Genomic DNA, 20,705 nt, shown 5'->3' with positions numbered 1-20,705 from the left:
AAACCAGTCACTGGATTTATTTAAGGCTTAAATAAGGCTCTGTTAAGAACTTCAGTGTTAGCTGGGCGGTGGTGGCGCATGCCTTTAATCCCAGCACTCGGGAGGCAGAGCCAGGCGGATCTCTGTGAGTTCGAGGCCAGCCTGGGATACCAAGTGAGTTCTAGGAAAGGCACAAAGCTACACAGAGAAACCCTGTCTTGAAAAAACCGGGTCCTGTACTCAGTGCATGAGTTGGCTGTTTGAAACCTGGGGCTTATACAGGGACACTTGCCTCAGCCTGGGAGGAGGGGACTGGACCTGCCTGGACTGAATCTACAAGGTTGAACTCAATCCTCAGGGGAGTCTTTGCCCTGGAGGAGATGGGAATGGGGGATGGGCTGGGGGGAAGGCAAGGAGGGGCGGGAGGGGAGAGAACAAGGGAATCCATGGCTGATATGTAAAATTAAATTAAATTATAAAATTTAAAAAAAGATTAAAAAAAGAAAAAAAAAAAAAAGAACCTCAGTGTTGCTGGGTGGTGGTGGTGGTGCATGCCTTTGATCCCAGCACTCGGGAGGCAGAGGCATGAGGATCTCTGTGAGTTCAAGGACAGCCTGGTCTATAGAGTGAATTCCAGGACAGCCAGAGCCACACAGAGAAACCCTGTCTCAAAAACCAAACAATCAAAAGAACTTCAGAATTAGGGGCTAGAGAGTTAGCTCAGTGGTTAAGAGCATGGACTGTTCTTCCGAGGCCATGGGTTAAATTCTCCGACTTACAACCACCTATAACTCCAGCTCCAGGGGGATTTGATGCTTCCGGCCTCTACTGATACCTGCACTTTTGTATGTGCACATACAAACACATAATTCAACTAATAAAAAAAGAAAAAAAGACTGGCCAGGTGTAGTGGTGTGCTCCTTATAAACCTAGGTGCTCACCAGGGCAGTCATGTTGCTGAGGGTGGCCTGACGACAGACATGTGGTGTGTGGTGTGTGGGCCACCTCTGTCCCAGTGCATGTCTGACACCCACCCCATACCCAGCTCCACACAGAAGACCTCATCCCCCCAAGACAAAGCACCTTGTATTCATCATCCACCAACAGCAGCACCTTGGCATAGTCTTGATCCATGACTGGGAGAAGCAAGGACTGCAAGATGGGGCGCTTCAGCACTGGGGGAGCCACTTGGCTCCACTTGCCAAAAATGGGGTTGAAGACAAACAGAGAGCTCATTCCTGTTTCCTACAATGGGCAGAAAACAGTCAGATTCCAACACAGAAGGAGCAACATCCTACAGGTGAGCGTGGGATGCTGAGGACCACGAGGAACTCCCTGCTTCCTGCCATCTTAGTGGAAAGTAAACTCTTGACTGAAGATGACTGGTCCCCTAGGCTGATGTGAAAAGGGAAAGGCCTGGACTGATTCTGGCTCCAACTCTAGCTAAGAACTGGGCATGATATGGGGCTGGAGAGGTGGCTCAGCGGTTAAGAGCACCGACTGCTCTTCCAGAGGTCCTGAGTTCAATTCCCAGCACCCACATGGTGGCTCACAACCATCTGTAATGAGTTCTGACACCCTCTTCTGTGTACATAATAAATAAATCTTTAAAAAAAAAAAAAAAAAAAGAACTGGGCATGATAAAGATCAAATCAAAGTCAAAACCAGGCCATCTTTAATACTAACACCTTCAGATCTCTGCAAGTTCCAGGCCAGCTTGGTCTATATAGCTAGTTTCAGGCCAGCCAGAGCTACACAGTGAGACCCTCTCCCCCAAAAAACAAGTCAAACATAATTCAGCAATCTCATGATTGCTGGATTCAAAAAAGGATCTACCAAACCCGAGCTCACAATACAGTTAGAATGAATCCATGCAAATCCATTCAAATTCTAGAGGCAGAAATCACAACAGCTTTGTGCCCCGTTTGCTCTCATAGAGAGGAAACAGCCACTTAGCTCTCAGGGACAGCCTTGCTGCGAAGAGAAAGCACCAGCTGAAGGAGGAGGACTGGGCTCCCAGCCAGTTCCACATCAGAGCTGGATGGTTCCTCCACCCAGAAAATGGCAGGAAGAAGACCTCCAACCCAAGAGCTTCTCGTAGAATGCCCAAGGCAACACATGGTGGCTCCAGTCAGCATCCCTGGCCTCACCTTGTCCTTCACCAGCAGCGTGCACTGAGGCGGGTGGGGAAAGTGAGCAGTAGTCCTCTGGACCATCAGCTTAAAGGAGGAGTCTGGCTTAACATTGGGCAGATACTGTTTCCACAGGATGGTGCCAGAGCTGCTCTCAATGCCAAAGAGCTGGAAGATAAACAAATACTTGACTCACAACTAGAAAGAAACGGAAGAATTGAATCAATCCTTGCAAACTGGAACAAAGCAAGTCTGCTGCCTGTGCCTGCACCTGACGTTTGCTTTCTAGGGCTCACATGCTCACCTTGCCTGAGGCTGTTACCATCACCATCATCTTCTGCAAGTTGAACTCATCTCTGGCCAATGTGTCGATGTTGATCTCATTCTTAATCTGGCTTCGGGGCTTCCGAGCATCGTAGAACATTTTCCAGAGGTGGGAAGTCCAGGCTTGGAGCAGGATGAGCTGAGATGACAGACGTTTCAGGAACATGCCCAGCAAACCGTCTGGTGTTGGGGAAGAGGGAAGGCATTCCCATCAGACTAGGAGTCCAGCAAGTCCTAGCTTTCCCAGGAGGGACCTCTGCCTCTCCTGTAGAACCTTCCAGTAATTCACACTCCAGGCCACAAGTTCAAGGGGCAGTCTGTGTACGATGCCAGTGGTCCCACACTCTGGTACAGCCATGCACAAGCTTCCAAAACCTCCTTACCTGGCCTTAGGACTTCACCTGCCTAGAATCTTGTAATAGGAGACCAAGAGGTAAGGAATCAGCCATGCAGGATGTAGCCATGCTGGGAAGACCAGGGAAAGGCATCTTGGTGCCACAGCAAAGCCAAAGAAGTGTGGGTCTCAGGTGCAGTGGGAGCAGGTGTATGCATGAATGGTGCTTCCATCTCCCACAGCTTCATTCTACTTTGTTAACCTGCTCCCAGCATCCCTTCCTGCACCTATTCCTAAGGCCATCATTCCCCCTTGCCCCAACTCCATTGATGAGGCTCTCCCTGAAAGTGTCCTCCAACAGAGATGTGACAGGTACATGATACCATGGTAAGGAGGAGGGTCTTGGGAGTCTGACAGGCTCAAAATGAAATCCAGGCTCTAACCCCTACTGCTGTGTGACCCTGAAAAATGTGCTTAACCTTTGTGCCTTTGGTCCGTCATCTATTAAATGGCACGCAACTCAGAGGCTTGTTACAAAGAACAGATCCTATGACATCCACTCGGGATTGTGTATGGCACCTGGTGCGTGGGCAGTGATCCTTGAGAGTATTATCTTTAGCCAGGCAATGATGGCACACGCCTTTAAATCCCAGCACTCAGGAGACAGAAACAGGCGGGTCTCTGTGAGTATTTTCTTTGCTCATCTCTTTTCTACCAACCTCAACTCAAAGAGAGGCAGAGAAGCAAGTCACAGGCAGAGCAGTCCACACATACACGGTGTGTGTCTCACTGATGCAAGTCAAAAAAACAATGAACCACAGGCTAGCTATGTGGGCAAGCAAGGCGCAACAGGCAGCAAGAGGATTTACCTTGAATCGCTGGGTCCAGCAGCAGAAATAGATAGTAAAGTCAAATTAATTTTCAGCTTAAGAAAACGTACAACATCTAGCAGCCTACCTCACCCAGAAGCCCTCAACAGCTGCCTACTGGATAGCTGGCTGAATAGATTGGGGGGGACGACGACGACACTGACCTGGACTGAAGAGGAATGAATGAATCAAGTTTATCAGAAGGCCATCAGTGGAGCCATTGCTGACTCAGAGAACACAGGGCTATGTCCAGTCAGGTCTCTCTAGGCACATGTGGCTGTTGCATTTGAGACAATGGGTGGAAGTGTCTGACATGGAGCCTGACAATTTTTAGGTCCTGGCCAAAGGCATTCACAACTAACTATAAAGTGAAGACATTTTTGTCTCAGGATCACTCACTAGAGGGACTCAGTGAAACTGTAGCTGCATAAACCACTGATGCACTGAAAACTAGCCATGGGACTCCTTCAAAACATCAGGCTGAATCAGAAACCAGGGGTACAGTGAAGTCCATAAACCCACCTAACCCTCCCTGGAGCAGCCCTGGGTTCATACCTGCCTTCTTGCCAAATTCTCCTTCCAGTTCAGCCTGTGCCCCAGTCAGGGGGAGGTCCACCATCTCCAGGCACACCACTTCAGCCAGGGACTCCTCTCGGCTCCACAACACCACCTTCCCAGCTATGGGAAACCAGTTTGCAAAAGCTCAGCCTGGCTCCCAAGTCCTGAGAAGACTTTTAGAGGGGGCACAGAGTTCCAGTCTTATGTAAAAGATCTCAGGAGGCTGGGGTCAAAAGTCAACTGAGGAAGATTCTATATCTCATTTCATGCCCCTAGGAACTGAAAAACTTCTCAGGGTACACCAAACCTGTGCACAACCTGCCCCCCGCCCCCCACCTCCACACACCTCTCCCACACATGACTGGAATTCAGAGCAGGCAGACACACAAATGGCTGTATGGGGCACTCACCTAGCTGCTGCAGGAACAGCTGCAGATGGTCCTGTGTCTGCACCAAGGCCCGGTAGCCCACCGAGTCATCTTTCTTCAAGAACACCTGGATGTACAGCTATAAGCCCAACAGTAAGAAGCCAAATGGCTCCAAGGCATGGGACCCCAAAGTTCAAAGGGTTGGGAGTCAGCTGAGGTCCAGGTCATGGCATGATGTGATGTCTAGACAATACAGCGATCATCTGGACACCAGCAAGAAAGCACACATTCTTTGGAGTCAACAGAGCAATGAGCTGAGGCTCTCTCTAATCTGTCCACAAAGGGCAGTACTTGATGGGACTGTCATCCCTTCATGCCTCTGTTGCACCCCACAAGGTGAGCAGGAGGCCAGGCCAGAACCAGCCCAGAAGCTGAGGGACACAACTCAATATCCCCAGAAGAACACTGGGTAAGACAAGTACATACTGGAGTCTGAACCCCAGCAACATGTCTTGCTAGCTCCATGACTCAAAATGCCCTGGGCCACCATTCACAAACCACGTCAGTAAAGACCAATCCACAAGACTGCCAAGATGGCCTCTGGATTACTGCATACACAAAAAGGGCCTCGTGCACACCAACAGCCGGGCAGAACAGCAGCAGTAGGCTGGAGAGTCAGAGAACTTGCTGCTCTTTCAGAAGGCCCAGGTTCAATTCCCAGCACCCACATGGAAGCTCACAACTATCTGTAACTCCAGTACCAGGGGATCAAATGTCCCATGCACTCATGTGGTGCACACACATACATGCAAGCAAAACACTCATGCACATAATGACAAATAAATCTCAACAGCGGCAGCAGCGGCAGCGACAGCCGCTTTGCTGTAATTTATAACCAGGCAGTGGCTCTGGAGGAACTAGGAGTCTTGTTCTGAAAGCCCTAATCCAGGGCCACAGCTATGGCCCAGCCCCAAGGAGACGAAGCCCACAGAACAGGGTGAGAAGGCCAAGGTTGTCTGTCACTTACCCGCTCAGGACGAGTGCCCTTCTGCTCCAGGCTGAAGGAAATTGCAGTGTCTAGCAGCCGCCGACCTGTCTCCACTAAGTAGAGGTTAATGGTGTAGGTTTGGTTGAAGCAAGCCAGAGAGTCCTAGAGGTATACACAGCACAGGTCAACAATAAACTCCCCTATAGTGTGTCTAAGGACAATGCTAATCCCCTAGAGAAGGGACTAGGCCGGAAGGGAAATGTGCATAAGAAAGTAAAGAGCCAAATCCCACGGCAGAAACAAGGTTTCTGACTGAATAAATGACATTACAGCTACAGTGTGCACTCCAGAAGGGAGCCTGAAGCCGCGTGTGGCAGCACACAGATTTAATCACAACACTGGAGACAAGAGTCAGGCGGATGGATCTCTGAGTTCAGGGTTAACCTGATCTGCAAAGTAAGTTCCAGCATAACCAGGGCTACACAGAGAAACACTATCTCAAAAGACAAAATAGAAAATGAGAAGAAAGTCATTGGAGCAAGATCCAGGATAGCCAGGATTGTTACGCAAAGAAACCCTGTGTCGAAAAACCAAAAAAAAAAAAGTCAGCTGTGTATAACTATGATGTGTGTACAACAACCACATACATCTCGGAAGGGAGCCAGTGTGTACAACAACCATGTACATCTCAGAAGGGAGCCAGTGTGTACAATGACCGTGTACATCTCGGAAGGAAGAGTGTGTACAACGACCACATACATCTCGGAAGGGAGTCAGTATGTACAACGACCACATACATCTCAGAAGGGAGCCAGTGTGTACAATGACTGTGTACATCTCGGAAGGAAGAGTGTGTACAACGACCACATACATCTCGGAAGGGAGCCAGTGTGTACAATGACCGTGTACATCTCGGAAGGAAGCCAGTGTGTACAACGACCACATACATCTCGGAAGGGAGCCAGTGTGTACAACGACCGTGTACATCTCGGAAGGGAGCCATTGTGTACAATGACCGTGTACATCTCAGAAGGGAGCCAGTGTGTACAATGACCGTGTACATCTCAGAAGGGAGCCAGTGTGTACAACACCCATGTACAGGGAGGCAGAGAGTTCCCAGCTTGGCGTTGACTGTGGATGAGGAAAGAAGGGAAAAGCTCCAGACATGAGGCCACAACCAAGACCTGTGCCTCCTGTCAGGGTCTTTAGTGCCACCAAGTGCACTACAGAACGCCACCTGGCTCTGCCAGCTGTGGAGACCCCAGAGGAATGGGGAAGCCGAGGCTCAGAGAAGGAAATGAGGAGGACAGATCCCAGGAGTCTGCCTCCTCATCTTGCCATGAGAAAGGACAAAACATGCCACTTAACTGACAGTACTTGGACCCTTCCTGAAGCTGGGAACTCAAGGGGACCTGCTAGCCTCAGTTGATCTTGGCTTCCTTGGGTGGTCTCCTGGGTCCCCAGGTCTGCCACTCCACCCAGGAACACACCCTGCCCGCCCAATGCCATACCCTACCTGTGCCTTCGATGTCTCAGGGAAGCTGGCCATATTCCCATCCCCAGCACTGCCAGGTTTTTGCTAGAGAAAAGAGACGTGAGGACACTCAACCAAGGGTTACTCCCAGATGCTTCTGTCTCCTCCGCACAGGCAGAAGGCAAAGCCTTTTTTTTTTTTTTTTAAGGTTTATTAATTATGTATACAGTTGTATACAGTGTTCTGCCTGCATGCCAGAAGAGGGCACCAGATATAATTACAGATGGTTGTGAGCCACCACGTGGTTGCTGGGAATTGAACTAAAGACCTCTGGAAGAGCAGCCAGTGCCCTTAACCACTGAGCCATTTTTCCCAGTCCAGAAGGCAAAGCTTATCTCTCGTGCCCCACCCCCACAAGCCCAGCAGCCCTTAACAGTCTGCATGGAGAGTAGGGTGGCCACACTGGATCCCAATCCTACTGAGGAAGAGACTGTATGGAAAGAGAACTCATCTCTCTGCAGCCTCCCAACCCTGTAAACAGGTGGGTGTACCCCGACTTCTGACTGTAAGGGTTCCCAGCAGAGATGAAGAAGTCCCAGGTGCTAGCTGTCATGCACGGTACTCACTTCAGTTCGACAGGTCATGACTGCAGCCACTGTCTTCTCTCCGGTGGTGGCAAAGCTCACGAGAGTGGCCTGTAAGGAATGTCAGGTATCAGCTCCCAGACAATGGGATTTAAGTCAATGTGTCCCAATTCAAAGTCCTGCCTCCTCCCAGCTTTGTCCTGGAAGACCTTCTGGTCCTGGCAAGCACACTGCCTGCAGTTACCTGGGGGAAGTTTTTGAGCAGAGTCACGGCACCGTGGTCATAGTGCAGCAGAGCGTAGTGGCCTGGGGACAACTGTAGGAAGAACTGGGCCCGAGAAGGAGCCACTGGGCTGGGCTGCATGGGTAGCACTCGGGGCTGGAATCCACTTCCAAACTCTAAGTCAGGAGACTGGGGGCGGCAAGAAGAAAGGTGAGATGCTTGCCCCCTCCCAAGCCATCAGACCAGGACCCTCTGCCATGCTTTGCCAGAGAGCAGTACTAAACCAGGGTAGACAGCTCCAAAGACCATGGTTTGTACCCCGACAACAGCTCAGCCAGAGGCCTAACCTCTCCCCACGGCTGTCACAGCTCAGGAAAGCAGCAGCAACATCATAGGCAATCATGCCAGCTCCCTCCTCCCCAAGGTGACATCTCGGACCAGGAGAGCACCTCGCACCTGCAGGGGGATCTGCTGCAGTTCCCACTCTGTCTCCAGGGCCAAAGTGTGGAGGGAATGTGAGCTGGAGTCAGGGCACACCAGGACAGCCTCGTCAACCACACCACAGGCCCCAGTGAGATGCTGCAGCCATGGAGTCCAAACCCTGACCTGTGGAGACATTTCACAACAGACTCATGAAGATCATTAAGGTCCCTCTCAGCAAATAAACAGAATTGCTGCTGGAATCCCACAGAGGATCCCAAGCTCAAAATGCATGGCTGGCCGGGCGGTGGTGGTGCACGCCTTTAATCTCAGCACTTGGGAGGCAGAAGCAGGTGGATCTCTGTGAGTTGGAAGCCAGCCTGGTCTACAAAGTGAGTTCCAAGACAGCTAGGGCTACATAGGACCATGTCTCAAAAAAAAAGGCTGGTTCCTAAGAGGCTCTTCCTGTCCTCCATCAAACTCCAAACCAGAAGCACTCAGGGGTTTCTTTTTGGTCACGGAGAAATACCAGTAAATGCCTGATGGCTCAGAGGGGCGTCAGATGTGGCTTCCTGTAATCATTTCATATTCACCTTAGAAGAACTTAGAGACAGTGCCTAGATCTGAGTAGCTTCTCAGCCAGCCCTGAAGAACACCATGTATTAACAGAGTGCTTTAAACACATGCTGAGGACATGCCAGCAGCAACAGACGAGCATCAGGAACACAAGCAGCTTTTGCAGCTGCCCTGCCAAGTTCCTTGGACCCCCATGCAAAGAAGGTCTCTACCAACTCCTTCCCTCCCACCAGGAGCCAGCTGCCCTCTGTACCTGTTGAACAATCTCTCCATCCTCCACGTTAAACTTGACAATGTTCACATGGCTGAAGGGAACAATGCCAAGGGCCCACACCATCCCGGAGCCGTAGGAATACACCATCTGGTAATGGATGCTGTCACTAAGAAAGGAAAGAGAGAGCCGGGCGGTGGTGGCGCACGCCTTTAATCCCAGCACTTGGGACGCAGAGGCAGGCGGATCTCTGTGAGTTCGAGGCCAGCCTGGGCTACAGAGCGAGTTCCAGGACAGGCTCCAAAGCTACACAGAGAAACCCTGTCTCGAAAAAAAAAAAAAAAAAAAAAAAAAAAAAAGAAAAGAAAAAAAAAAAAGAAAAGAAAAAGAAAGGAAAGAGAGGACAGGACCATCAACTTAGCCCTTAGACTTGAGCTTTCCCAGGGGCTTCCAAAACCAAGTTGCCATTTCCTAGTGAGACGCCACAAAACCCCCAGGTAGTTTGTTTGGCTCACACACACACAGCCTTTGTTTCTAGGTTCTTTGCTGCTGCTGTTTGCAGTGCTAGGGTCAAAGCCAGGGCCTCACGAACGCCAGGCAAGTGCTCTACTATTCGGCTCCATCCCTAGCCTTGCTTCTGTCCTTAGTTTGAATTGCTCATCAACATTTCAAACTGATATCACATACACTGACCAGACTGCCAGCTTTTCCTAAGTGACAGATGTGGCATGCCTACATGTATGTGGGGCAGCACACCAGTTGTCTGACTAAGGTTTTGGAGGAAGGCCACCTGGTTCCCCTGCGGTTCCCCTGTAGGCCCCATCAGGTAGGCCAGACTCAGGGGGGTTCTGTTCTTGGTCCTCTAGGCTACTGACTCTTTGGCGTTTTTGTTTGTTTGTTTGTTTGTTTGTTTGTTTTTCTTGCACCACCATGCTCAGCTAGCAACGTGGCTCTTTTTTCAGCAAGGCTAAGAATCAAATGCAAGACCTTGTGCGTGCCAGGTAGGCTCTCTACCACTGGTCTGGTCCATGTCGCCACCTTAACTTCAGCAATTTAACTTTTGATCCCTGCCCTAAACTTCTTGGAAATAGTTGCAAGTGGCTGAAGCCAACTCTTGCCTGACCCTCTAGCCACCCTGTTCCTTCCTAGCTTTCACACTTCCAACCCCCAAGACCTCTGGAAATCACTTCGAGCCTCCCTCAGCCCCTCCCTGTCATTCTGACTCTTATCATGAAGAATCAGAATAGTGTGAAGCAGCAGTTGAAAGGCCCAGAGCACTGTGTGCGTGAGCAGAAGCGGCCCCCTATGTGGCAGCTCTAGTGCCCCAGTTTGAATTTTCTCTGCCCTACCAAGTACACCCCAAGTATGTAGCCACAGCCTTTCCACTCAGGCCCACATGCAAGAGTATACACTCCCATGTGATGACAACAGGAGGGCACCTGACCAAGCACCCTCAAGGAGATGGAGAGTGTGAGTGTTGTAGGGATCACGACAAGATAGTCATCACTTGGGAGGAGACTGCCTTACCTTTCTGGGAGATGTTCCACCCACTTCAGGTGCCCACTGGAGAGGTGATGGAGGGTGAGAGTTGTCTTCTTCAGAACTGCAATGTACCTCACTGACTCTTGCAGGCCCACCAGCCCAAGTGCCTGGAAACTAAGCACAGGTATGAGTGAGGGCCTTCAGCTAGAGTGGCTGGCCCCACTACTGCCGCTGCTGCTTGCTGGGTCAGAAAACAAACACACCTGGATGCCAGTGCTTGTTCTGTCTAATCTTGCCTCTACCAATTTGAGAATCTGCCTTGCCTAAGAACCATTCAGGCACACTGCCCTCATGCCCCCAAATCTTCTTTGAGTTACCTCTCTCTTTCCCTGGGATTTCACAGGACTCAGGAAATGCTATCACTGTTAGGCTTATGACCATGTCCACAACTGGGCAAGAACTTGATGTCATGGCTGTCTCACATGGACAGTGTTCTCATCACCTGGGATCTACCAAGTGCTAGTAACCAGTGAACTGCTATCGTCCCATGTGTAAGCTAAAGCCAACAAGCACATAGATTAATCTCAGCAAAGATAAGGCAGTGGTCCAAGCTGTTCAATAACAGAGAACTAAAGTATGGAATTTCAAGCACGGCGAAACAGCTCTGCAATCCCAGCCTTTACAAGGTAGAGGCAGGAGTGTCAGAAGGTCAAGGCCAGGACTGTCAAGATGGCTTGGCAGGTAAAGGAACTTGATAAGCAAGGCTGACAACACAAGTTCAATCCCCAGGACCCACTCAAAGGTAGAAAGAGAGAAATGACTCCATGAAGTTATTCACTAACCTCTGCATGTGCATTACGGCATGCACACCCTCCCTACACATCACCCAGACAGAGAGACAGACCGACAGACACACACACACATTCACACACACACACCAAAGTCAGCCTCATCAGCATAGCTATTTTGAGGGCAGCTTGGGCTACATGAAACCTGTCTCAAAGCAAACAAACATAAGAAACATGGAAAGCTTTGTATTATGTTCTTCTACCTAGAACACAGCTATTATGGTAAGACTGGGACAGTGTTCAAGAACAGAATAAACATTGTATCTAGTACAGAACTGTTCATCTAATAGGTGCTCAATTAACAAAATCCATCCAATTCATAGCTAATCCCATTTGTAAATAACATAGAAATCTCAGTAAATAAAAACATATGTGCTATAACAAGTAAATCAAGAATGGGCATCTAAGCCAGATGTGGTGGCACACAAATCCTAGCACTCGGGAGGTAAAGGGAGAGGATTCTCCAGAGTTCAATGCCAGCCTGGTCTAAGAATTTCCAGGACAGCCAGGGCTATGTAGAGATCCTGTCTCAAAAGAAGGCGGGAAGGGGCATCTGGGGCTAGAGAGAAGGTTCAGTGATTAAGAGCACTGGCTACTCTTGCAGAGTACCTGAATTCAATTCCTAGCACCCACATGGTGGCTGACAACCATCTGATAATCCAATGTGTGTGTGTGGGGGGAAATTTTCAAAAACAATAGGTATCTGATGTGCTATACCTCTTCAGTGGTCTCTGAGAAAGGGGGGGGAAAAAAGCCCAAAGGCCCAGAGTTGTTGTCTATGCAGATCTCTTCACTCAGCCACGATGAAGCACACTTCTGGCCTACCTGCCACTGTCCAGAGTGATCTCCCAGTTCAGGCCCCCAATGTTAGTCTCCCAAGAACGCATGATTCGCCCTCCATTGGATACAGTGATTGCATCTGGAAAGGACAAAGACCGCTGTCATTTCCCACACTTCCTCTGTTGTCTCGTAAGAGCCACAAGCCATGACCCCCCCCCCCAGCTCATGGATGCAAACAGGTATGAAGCAGATACCTGCCCTTCCCTGTAGAAGCCCCCTTCTCCTTTCCCCATCAGACCCTAAACAAAGCAAAGAATCAAGCAATGGGAGATGGCGCTGACCCCACAATGGAGACTGGGGGGACCTCTGCTTACCTTGTCCATGGACCAACATGGCATCCACAGCACCTTCTGCTGTGCCCTTGTCAACATGGCGCCACACTGAGAGATAAGAGAGTGAGGCATTGCTGTGAGTGACTGTGACCCAACCAGACTAGGAAGGGACTGAGATCTTCATTTGCATAGCATTACCTAACTTTAATTAGGAAGCAGGGATACTACTGAGTGCTATGACCTAGACCACTCACTGGAGAGTGAGGGAGGAGAGGCTCAAGAGGTATTGCTTTTCCCATCTGGGCTCTCTGCCCCTCTGGTCCACTACCACCCCATGAAACATATAAAGGAACAACAATAAGATAAAATCTGGTTGGAGATGGCTCAGCGGTTAAGAGAATTGGCTGCTCTTCCAGAAGACCTGGTTCAATTCCCAACACCCACATGGCATTCACAACTGTCTGTAACCCCAGTTCCAGAAGATCCAACACCCTCACACAGACATACATGCAGGTCAAATACCAATACACATAAAATAAAAATTAAAACAAAAAAAAATTAACAAAATCTACCCAATTCATAAGAAGAGTTTATGAATTCTCTTTTCACAATCTAAATTCCTACAAACAATCCCAGCAGCAGGGATAACTGAATGGTAGTCATCCAAGCCTTTACTGCGAAACAGGATAGAATGTAGCTTTTGCAGTGTTATCTTACTAAGGACCTTTAGGATTGAGGACATTACAAAGGCCAGTGACACAAACATACATCTTGAAAGATGGTAAGACTAGAGAAGAAAAAAAAGAAAAGGAAAGAAAGAAAGAAAGGAAGGAAGGAAGGAAGGAAGGAAACATGGAAGAAAGGAAGATGGTAAGCCCTAGGTTAGTTAGACTGACTTCAGTCAGCTTCCCTCCAGTCTCCACAGCTCACTCACAGATCTCTCCAGTACGAGAATTTAATGCAGCAATCACATTCTTCTCTGTGGCCACAACCAACTTCTTGGATCCAGGGGAAAATTCCAAGGAGGCAAACTTGAGCTTCCCAACATACTGCTGTCTCCTGAGGAAGGGTGCAGGGGAACATCAGGGCAAAGTCATCACCACAAAGAGAAAAATTGCTGGGCTCACACTAGCACATCTCCCTCATCACATACAAGAAATTGTGCAAATGAAGAGCTCTGACCATACCCAAGATTTCTGTGCAATGCACTCAGAAGCAAAGGCAATAGGAAATAATTACCATCAAATAGATGAGAGATAGTAACAGTCTTCCAGCTGAGTGTAACACCTATTACTCAAGCAACATCCCAAAGAGTCCTCAGCCTAATTAACTTCTAGCTGCACCAAATAGACTTCCAGGTACATATGCTGTAATGAGAAATACTGCTACCTTGGAGCACACGAAGCAAAATGGCATTTAGACTGCATCTTTCATTTGGACCACTGTGTTGTTTAGTTTGTTTTAAACGAGCTAAATTGGTAGTAGAGTCAAGTTTAGACTCAGTCATTTCTATGTGTATTTTCATGTGACTTTATTCTGCGTGTAGCCACCAAACAACCCTACACACTGTAAGGCAAATGTTATTGCCTTCATTTTACAGATGAGGAAACCAAAGTCCAGAAAGTCCAGGGCCCAAAATGAAGACCTTTTAAAAATACTATTGTTCGGCTGTATGTCAATTTCCCCAGGCGCATGCAACAGTTAAGCAGCCAAATAAATATTCCTTCAAACTGAAGCAAGCATGGCCGGAAGGAAGAGGTGAGTGAATGAATGTCTGGCTGATAAGTTTGGAGAGGACACTGTGCCCAGGGCGTCCCTCAGAGGGTAAAAAGAACGCACTTTAGAACCTCTAAGGCAGGAGGGCTAAGAGACAACAGCTAGTTTCCAGGAGGATGAAATTTCACTGAGGGCTAGTGACCTCTGACACCCAGGAGATCACAACCCTGACAGCCCCAGAATCGGATATGGCAGGAAAGGAGGAAATCTGTGACCTCTGACCAAAACCCTAAAGCATGCCTGGATGGCAGGGCTGGCTGGCTCCACTGCAGTGCAACCTGCACAGTCATATACGGGTCGGCTCAAAAGAGTTCCCTGGGTAATTAATTTAATGGTCTTGGGTCGACGTCTTCAAATTCTCCGTATCTGAAGAAGGGACGCTCACGTTTTCATTCTGCACAGGCTGCCGCACTCATTCATTCACCTCTCCCTTAAAGGCCTGGCTGGAAGTTATAAACTCGGTCCTGCTCCATGGCAATCTCCCTCCTGCTAATAGGAGGGAGACAGATGCTGGGGAAGCAGACACCTACTTCCTGGAGAAGCGTCACCCATACGCACCAGTCAAACTTGCCCACTTGGTCTTCGTAGACCGCGGCCGCAGGAAGAAGCAGCGTAGCCCACAGCCAGAACCCGGACGCCACAGCTGCCGCCATGATTGAAGCCCAAGCACCGCCCGCCGCCATCCCGGCATGCACTGGGCCTCAAGCCCCTCCCCGCGGCGAACTATAGAGAGGAGGCGGTGCGCGAGGCACTTGGAGCGCTCAGGGCTCGGGAGCCGCCGGGATTGGAGGGACTGGAGGGACTGGAGAGATCTGGAACCTGGGCCAGGAAGTGGCCTTCCAGGCACGGAGCAGAGTGCAAACGGGGAGACAGCCCGCCTCAGTTCGGGTCAGGCACACGCGAGGGGCAGCCCCGCGCGCAGTCCCAGAAGCCCCTGCGCCGCCCGGGTCCTGAAGGGCCGCCCGGTCTTCCGCCGCACGTGTCTTCAGCGAGATGCCCAAATCCAAGCGAGACAAGAAAGGTGGGCTTGGGGGACTTCCATCATGGGGGCGGCGGGGACACGGGTGAGACGCCGAGGGCTCTCGGAGGAGATCCGCCGGCCGGGGTGGCGGGTTGGCACCTGAAGGTGACGCGGAGAGCTGGAGTCTGGGCCGGACCGACAGGCAGCTCCCGAGACAGTCTTGTATCCCAGGCTATCCTCGAACTCACCAACGAGGATAGTCTTAAACTGCTGATCCTACCGCCCTATTATTGGGGTTACAGGCATGCACCACTGCACTTAGTTTATGCTGAGCTGGGTGTGGACCACAGTACATGTCTGTTAGGAAGGCACTACCAGCTGCATCCCCTGCCGCGCGCGCGCGTGTTGTGTTTGAGACAGGATCTTGGAATGTAACTTAGACTTGCTGTGTAGATCAGGCTGGTCTCAAACTCAAGGGCTTTCCATGACCTCATCTTCTCCAGAATGTAGGGATTTTATAGGCATGCATCACCGTACCTGATTGTGGCTCCTGCCACAGTTCTTTGTTTTTTAATGCTGGAGCCTTGAACTCTCCGTCTTCTGCCTTGGCCCCAAATTCCAGAATGGGGCACCACATCCAGCTAGTGGACTGGCACTTTTGTGGGTGTTAGAAGACAAGAAATTGAACAAAAAAGGGTCTGGCTTCATCAAGCTCACCGCTTTAATCGTGTGTGTGTGTGTGTGTGTGTGTGTGTGTGTGTATGTGTGTATCCTATGTCCCTGTCAAGTAAGTATGGTTTGTCTGGCAGTTAAAAGTGGAGTATGCAGAAGGTGGATATGATAATGTTTTGTATGATGTAGTCAGGAAAGGTCTCAGTGGTGAGACCACAAACAGAAACCTGGGGAAAGGAAAGTAAGCAACCCGTTCAGCTGTCTGAGAGAAGGTTGTTCACAAGGTGCAAGGGGTCTGTGGTTAACATACTGTGGGACAAGGGACCAATGTGACTATAGTAAAGTGGACAAAACAGGATTGAGGGGAAAGGATCTGGCCGTTGATGTGGCTTTACTTTAAAAGGACCACTTTGGCTACATTGATAGCCTGGAGAATATGAGGGCCAAGATGCAAGGCCAGTAGCCACCTGGACAATGCCAAGTTGGACCACAATCCGAGCAGTGGAGAGTCTGGGGAACGGCTGGCTCAGTGTGGTTGCTGTTGACTGTGTGCATTGTAAAGAGGGACTGTGAGTGGCAGGCAGGGTAGATAAAAGGCCCTGTGACCTGCTTGAGACACGCAGGGCTTTGTAGCTGAAGTTCTGGTAAGTCCTTATGAAGTCATTGGTTTTAGAGAGGAAGCCCTGGTCCGATGTAGCAAATGCCAGTAACTCTTTTAGAAGTGGGATAAATAGGGCCTCGGTAACTTTTCAGTAGAGGTTCTTGTGCACCTCTCCCCTCCCCAGCATTCTTGTATTCTTGGGTCCAGATGCAAAATTGAAGTGCAGGTGTGTAGTAGAATAGAAAAGATGTGGTCCCAACAGGATGAGTTGGTATATACAAGTAATTTCAGCACTTAGGAAGCAGAAACAAGGAAATGTATCTTGAAGGAAGTGAGGGAGGGAAGGAAGGAAGGAAAGAAAGAAGGAAAGAAAAGGATTGTCGCTATCATCCCATAGCTGACCTAGCCATTGATGGCCTGTGCATCATGCCCTATAGCAGGAAAGGGTCCTGCCTCAGCCAGGAGATTAGGGTTACCACTGAGAGCACTCTGTCAGTAGGATTGAGCCCTGCTGCCACACTTCGATAAATCCAGCAGTCAGCCCAAGGGCCTGAGGGCCCCTGGATTGTGCTAGGAGATGTATTTAGGGATCTCTGGGTCCAGGAAGTTAGGTAAGCAAGCACTCTCCCAGCTTTGAATGCCAGAAATGACAGGATCCATTGCTGCCTTCTTCATACTGGCTTAGTTCAACCAAGCCTCCCAAGAACGAAGCAGAATTAATCTTTGAAGCATCCAGATTCGTCGCTTACCACCATCTCCTTTTCTTGGTTTTAGTTTCCTTAACAAAGACTGCTAAGAAAGGCCTGGAACTGAAGCAGAACCTGATAGAAGAGGTAACGCTTGCTCCTTTATGTTTCTAGTGTGTGTTTGCTTGATAGGGTTGGGAGGACTGTTAGCAGTGCTTTAAAACCAGCAGCCCCAGAGTTTCCCAGCTCTGGTGGAGCTCGGTGTACCTCCCACGTCAGTAAGTGGGTTTTCCACAACCCCCCACTGCACCCCCGAAGCATCCCTGTAACACAGGACCAGAGGATGCTATTGCTGTTTTGCACTCTGGATCGTAGCAGAAGCTTATTAGTGAGTTTGTAATGCCGCCTCGTGTCAGAAGCCTGGAAATCACCAGGTGTGGTGACTGTGGCCATGCCACCTGCAGCTGACCTGCTAGCCCTGTGCTGAGGGCCAGGGAAGCCCAGTCTCCTGGTGCCTAAATTACCTGGAAGTGGAGCTTCACCACAGAGAAGCTTCAGCCAGCGACCTGGACAGAGCAGTGTGGATGAGGTGTCTCCCCTTGTTTATCGAAATGATGAGGTCTTTGTGTTTTGACTTAGCAGGGGCCTTCCCATTGTGGGTAGATGTTTCTAGATTAACTGTAAGTAGACAAAGGAAGATCCTGGTTATAGAAGACTATAAGGTGTGGGTTCCTGCTCACCTTCTCCTGTAGTGGGTGACCTTGGTCCCGCATGAGGCCGGAGTTGTCCGACCGATGCTGCCCCTTCACCTCCAGTGTCTCATGAATTGTCCCACAGCTTCGGAAATGTGTGGACACCTACAAGTACCTCTTCATCTTCTCTGTGGCCAACATGAGGAACAGCAAGCTGAAGGACATCCGGAATGCCTGGAAGCACAGCCGGTGAGCGGGCAGTGGGAAGTGGACAGGGCACCAGGCAGGAGGACTGACCCTTTGGGTCTGCAGGTCACGTGCCAGAGGGCACCATTTGTGTTAAAGATGGGCTTTTCCTGAGCTGCTGGGAGACAGGACTTGGTGGTCACCTGAGATGTATCAAGATTGGTTCCTTCAGAAAAGTGGCCCCTAGGGTCTGGCTTACTGGTTTACTGGAATGCCATTTTGTGCATCCACAGACTGACCCCAAAGCAGGCTGCAGGAGCTGATGAGTTGCAGTGCTTGGGCAGGTGGCTCTGGCATCAGTCTACCATTGGGCCAACTCTACTAGGGATTGTCAAAACATGTCTCTCCCCACAGCCAGACGTGATGGATAGTTTTTTACGCTTGCAGTGAGCTGACTCAAGATCAGGTTCTGTGGACAAGGTGAAAACAGGAATCCTGGGGACATGTAGGTGGGTTGTACGGAGAACAGAGCCTCTGGCTGGCTGTCTCTTGGCTCCCTGGACTACTAGGCACTGCCTCACAGCGGCCTCTTTCTTGACAGGATGTTCTTTGGCAAAAACAAAGTGATGATGGTGGCCTTGGGTCGAAGCCCATCTGATGAATACAAAGACAACCTGCATCAGGTACGTTACTGGCCCAGGCTGAGTGAGTCTCAAGCTCTGCTGCCTCCTCTCTCCTGCTCTTCCCCTTTGCTGTATGAATCCTGGGGGTCTCCGAGAGCCAAGCTCAGCTTAAATCGGTGTTCTCCTTAACCTGCAAATCTGCAGACCCATGGGGTTGTTCCCCTTATGTCCTCCTGCCCTGCCTACTAGGAGTTGTACCAATCAGAAGAGGTTTTAGATGATAACACGTGTGATCTGTGCATACAGGGCCCTGAGTGAAGGAGTAGTGGTGTTCACTTTCATTTTTCAGGTCAGCAAGAAGTTGCGAGGTGAAGTTGGCCTCCTCTTTACCAACCGCACCAAGGAGGAGGTGAACGAGTGAGTGTCTTGAGGGATGGAGGGAGAGAAGCTGAGGGTCAGGGAAAGATGGAAGGATGGTCTTCGTGCTAACATCATATTGGGGCTGGCTCCTGGAAGCCTTTTATTGAAGCTGGGGTTCTGTAACCGGGGTACTCTCATTCTCTCTGGCATTGTCCTCCCACTGGCTGCAGGTTCGCGGCCAAGAGGGACAGGGACAGGTCCCACATCCTGTGCAATCAGAGGAGGGCCAGACTTCCCCTGAATGGTGGCACAGCCGGGAACTCTCCCCTCACTCTTCTCTTTCTTAGGTGGTTCACGAAGTATACAGAAATGGATTTTGCTCGAGCTGGGAACACAGCAACTTTAACAGTGAGCCTGGATCCAGGGCCCCTGAAGCAGTTCCCTCATTCCATGGAGCCACAGCTGAGGCAGCTGGGCCTGCCCACTGCACTCAAGAAAGGTAGGAGCTGGAGAGGTGGCATAGGGTTAAGGGCAGTGGCTGCTCTTCCAGGTGACATGGGTTTGGTTCCCAGCACCCTCATCTGGCCTCCACGGGCACCAGGTACTCACATGCTACCATGGTCATAACATGTAGACAAAACACCCCTACACATAAAGTAATTTTTAGAAAATGAAGAAAGGAAGGAGCTAGGCAGTGGTGGCACAAGTCTTTGGTCCCAGCACTCAGGAGGCAGAGGGAGGTGGATCTCTGTGAGTTTGAGGCCAGCCTGGTCTACATAGCATGTCCAAGACAGCCAAGACTAAACAGAGAAACCCTGTCTCAGAAAGGAAAAAGATGAGTAAGAATGAAGGAAGACTGTATGGGAAGTCCAGAATGAAAAGCAGCTCAGGACCACTTTCCACAGGCTCTCCCCTCTGACCAGATACTTCTCCAGTTTCCCCCATGAAGGCAGGGCTGTGCCTTCACCTCCTGCAGGACATGGAGGAGGCAGCCACTGTCCCTGTGGCTGCTGAGCTGCAGGAAAGACAGTCTGAGGCCAAATGCTTCCTAGCACAGAGAGCTAGCAGCAAGTGCCATGTGAGCCTCTGCTGGGAGTAACTTGAGGCTGCCCTCCCACAGGTGTGGTGACCCTGCTATCTGACTATGAAGTATGCAAGGAGGGCGATGTGCTGACTCCAGAGCAGGCCCGTGTCTTGGTAAGTCTGGGCATGCAACCTGGGGGGAGAGGCCATTGTCATTAACCTTCTGCTGGGACATGGCTCACAGCTGCTGCTCCTCTCTCTGCTTCCTCCACCTATTACAGAAGCTTTTTGGGTATGAGATGGCTGAATTCAAAGTGACCATCAAATATATGTGGGATGCCCATTCGGGAAGGTTCCAGCAGATGGATGATGACCTGCCTGAGAGCGCACCTGAGTCTGAGGGAGAGTCAGAGGAAGAGGATGACAGCTGACTCTTAAGATGTGGGACTAAGGCCTTCTAGCAAGTTCTTCATATCTGTTGGACCACCAGGACTGCTGTTGCCCCTCTGGAGGGAGCAGCTCTCTATTTTGCTATGGATAAAGACAAGGGAGGGTGCTGGGGCAGGACTTTGTTTCTACAAAGAATAAAATTTTGTCCACGGGGTTTTCCCTGTGGACAGCAAGAGACTTTTCCTAGGAAGAA

The 20,705-nt window shown here is 50.1% G+C and overlaps 2 protein-coding genes across 2 annotated transcripts in view; one reads left to right on the top strand and one right to left on the bottom strand.

The window, feature by feature from the left end:
* Positions 1-15,131, bottom strand: part of Emc1 (ER membrane protein complex subunit 1) — a 25,106-nt gene extending 9,975 nt beyond the window's left edge. The window contains exons 1-16 of the mRNA XM_059255295.1: positions 14,817-15,131; positions 13,417-13,541; positions 12,525-12,590; positions 12,196-12,289; positions 10,568-10,696; positions 9,083-9,209; positions 8,290-8,439; positions 7,855-8,022; positions 7,653-7,721; positions 7,069-7,131; positions 5,592-5,714; positions 4,607-4,703; positions 4,194-4,316; positions 2,416-2,615; positions 2,130-2,279; positions 1,063-1,224 (exon numbers count right to left, since the gene is read on the bottom strand). Coding sequence (XP_059111278.1) covers positions 1,063-1,224; positions 2,130-2,279; positions 2,416-2,615; positions 4,194-4,316; positions 4,607-4,703; positions 5,592-5,714; positions 7,069-7,131; positions 7,653-7,721; positions 7,855-8,022; positions 8,290-8,439; positions 9,083-9,209; positions 10,568-10,696; positions 12,196-12,289; positions 12,525-12,590; positions 13,417-13,541; positions 14,817-14,941 — 1,971 coding nt within the window. The 5' untranslated portion in view covers positions 14,942-15,131. The remainder of the gene's footprint in view (positions 1-1,062; positions 1,225-2,129; positions 2,280-2,415; positions 2,616-4,193; positions 4,317-4,606; positions 4,704-5,591; positions 5,715-7,068; positions 7,132-7,652; positions 7,722-7,854; positions 8,023-8,289; positions 8,440-9,082; positions 9,210-10,567; positions 10,697-12,195; positions 12,290-12,524; positions 12,591-13,416; positions 13,542-14,816) is intronic.
* On the top strand, positions 14,955-20,705 carry Mrto4 (MRT4 homolog, ribosome maturation factor). The gene is made up of 8 exons (XM_059255296.1): positions 14,955-15,279; positions 17,267-17,325; positions 18,016-18,119; positions 18,658-18,739; positions 19,029-19,096; positions 19,387-19,538; positions 20,160-20,236; positions 20,344-20,705. Exons 1-8 carry the CDS (start codon positions 15,252-15,254, stop codon positions 20,491-20,493), a joined length of 720 nt encoding a protein of 239 aa, XP_059111279.1. The 5' UTR covers positions 14,955-15,251; the 3' UTR covers positions 20,494-20,705.

This window comes from Peromyscus eremicus, chromosome 2 (assembly GCF_949786415.1).
Source record: "Peromyscus eremicus chromosome 2, PerEre_H2_v1, whole genome shotgun sequence".
Classification (NCBI taxonomy): domain Eukaryota; kingdom Metazoa; phylum Chordata; class Mammalia; order Rodentia; family Cricetidae; genus Peromyscus; species Peromyscus eremicus.
This window is presented reverse-complemented; position numbering and strand designations above follow the sequence as displayed.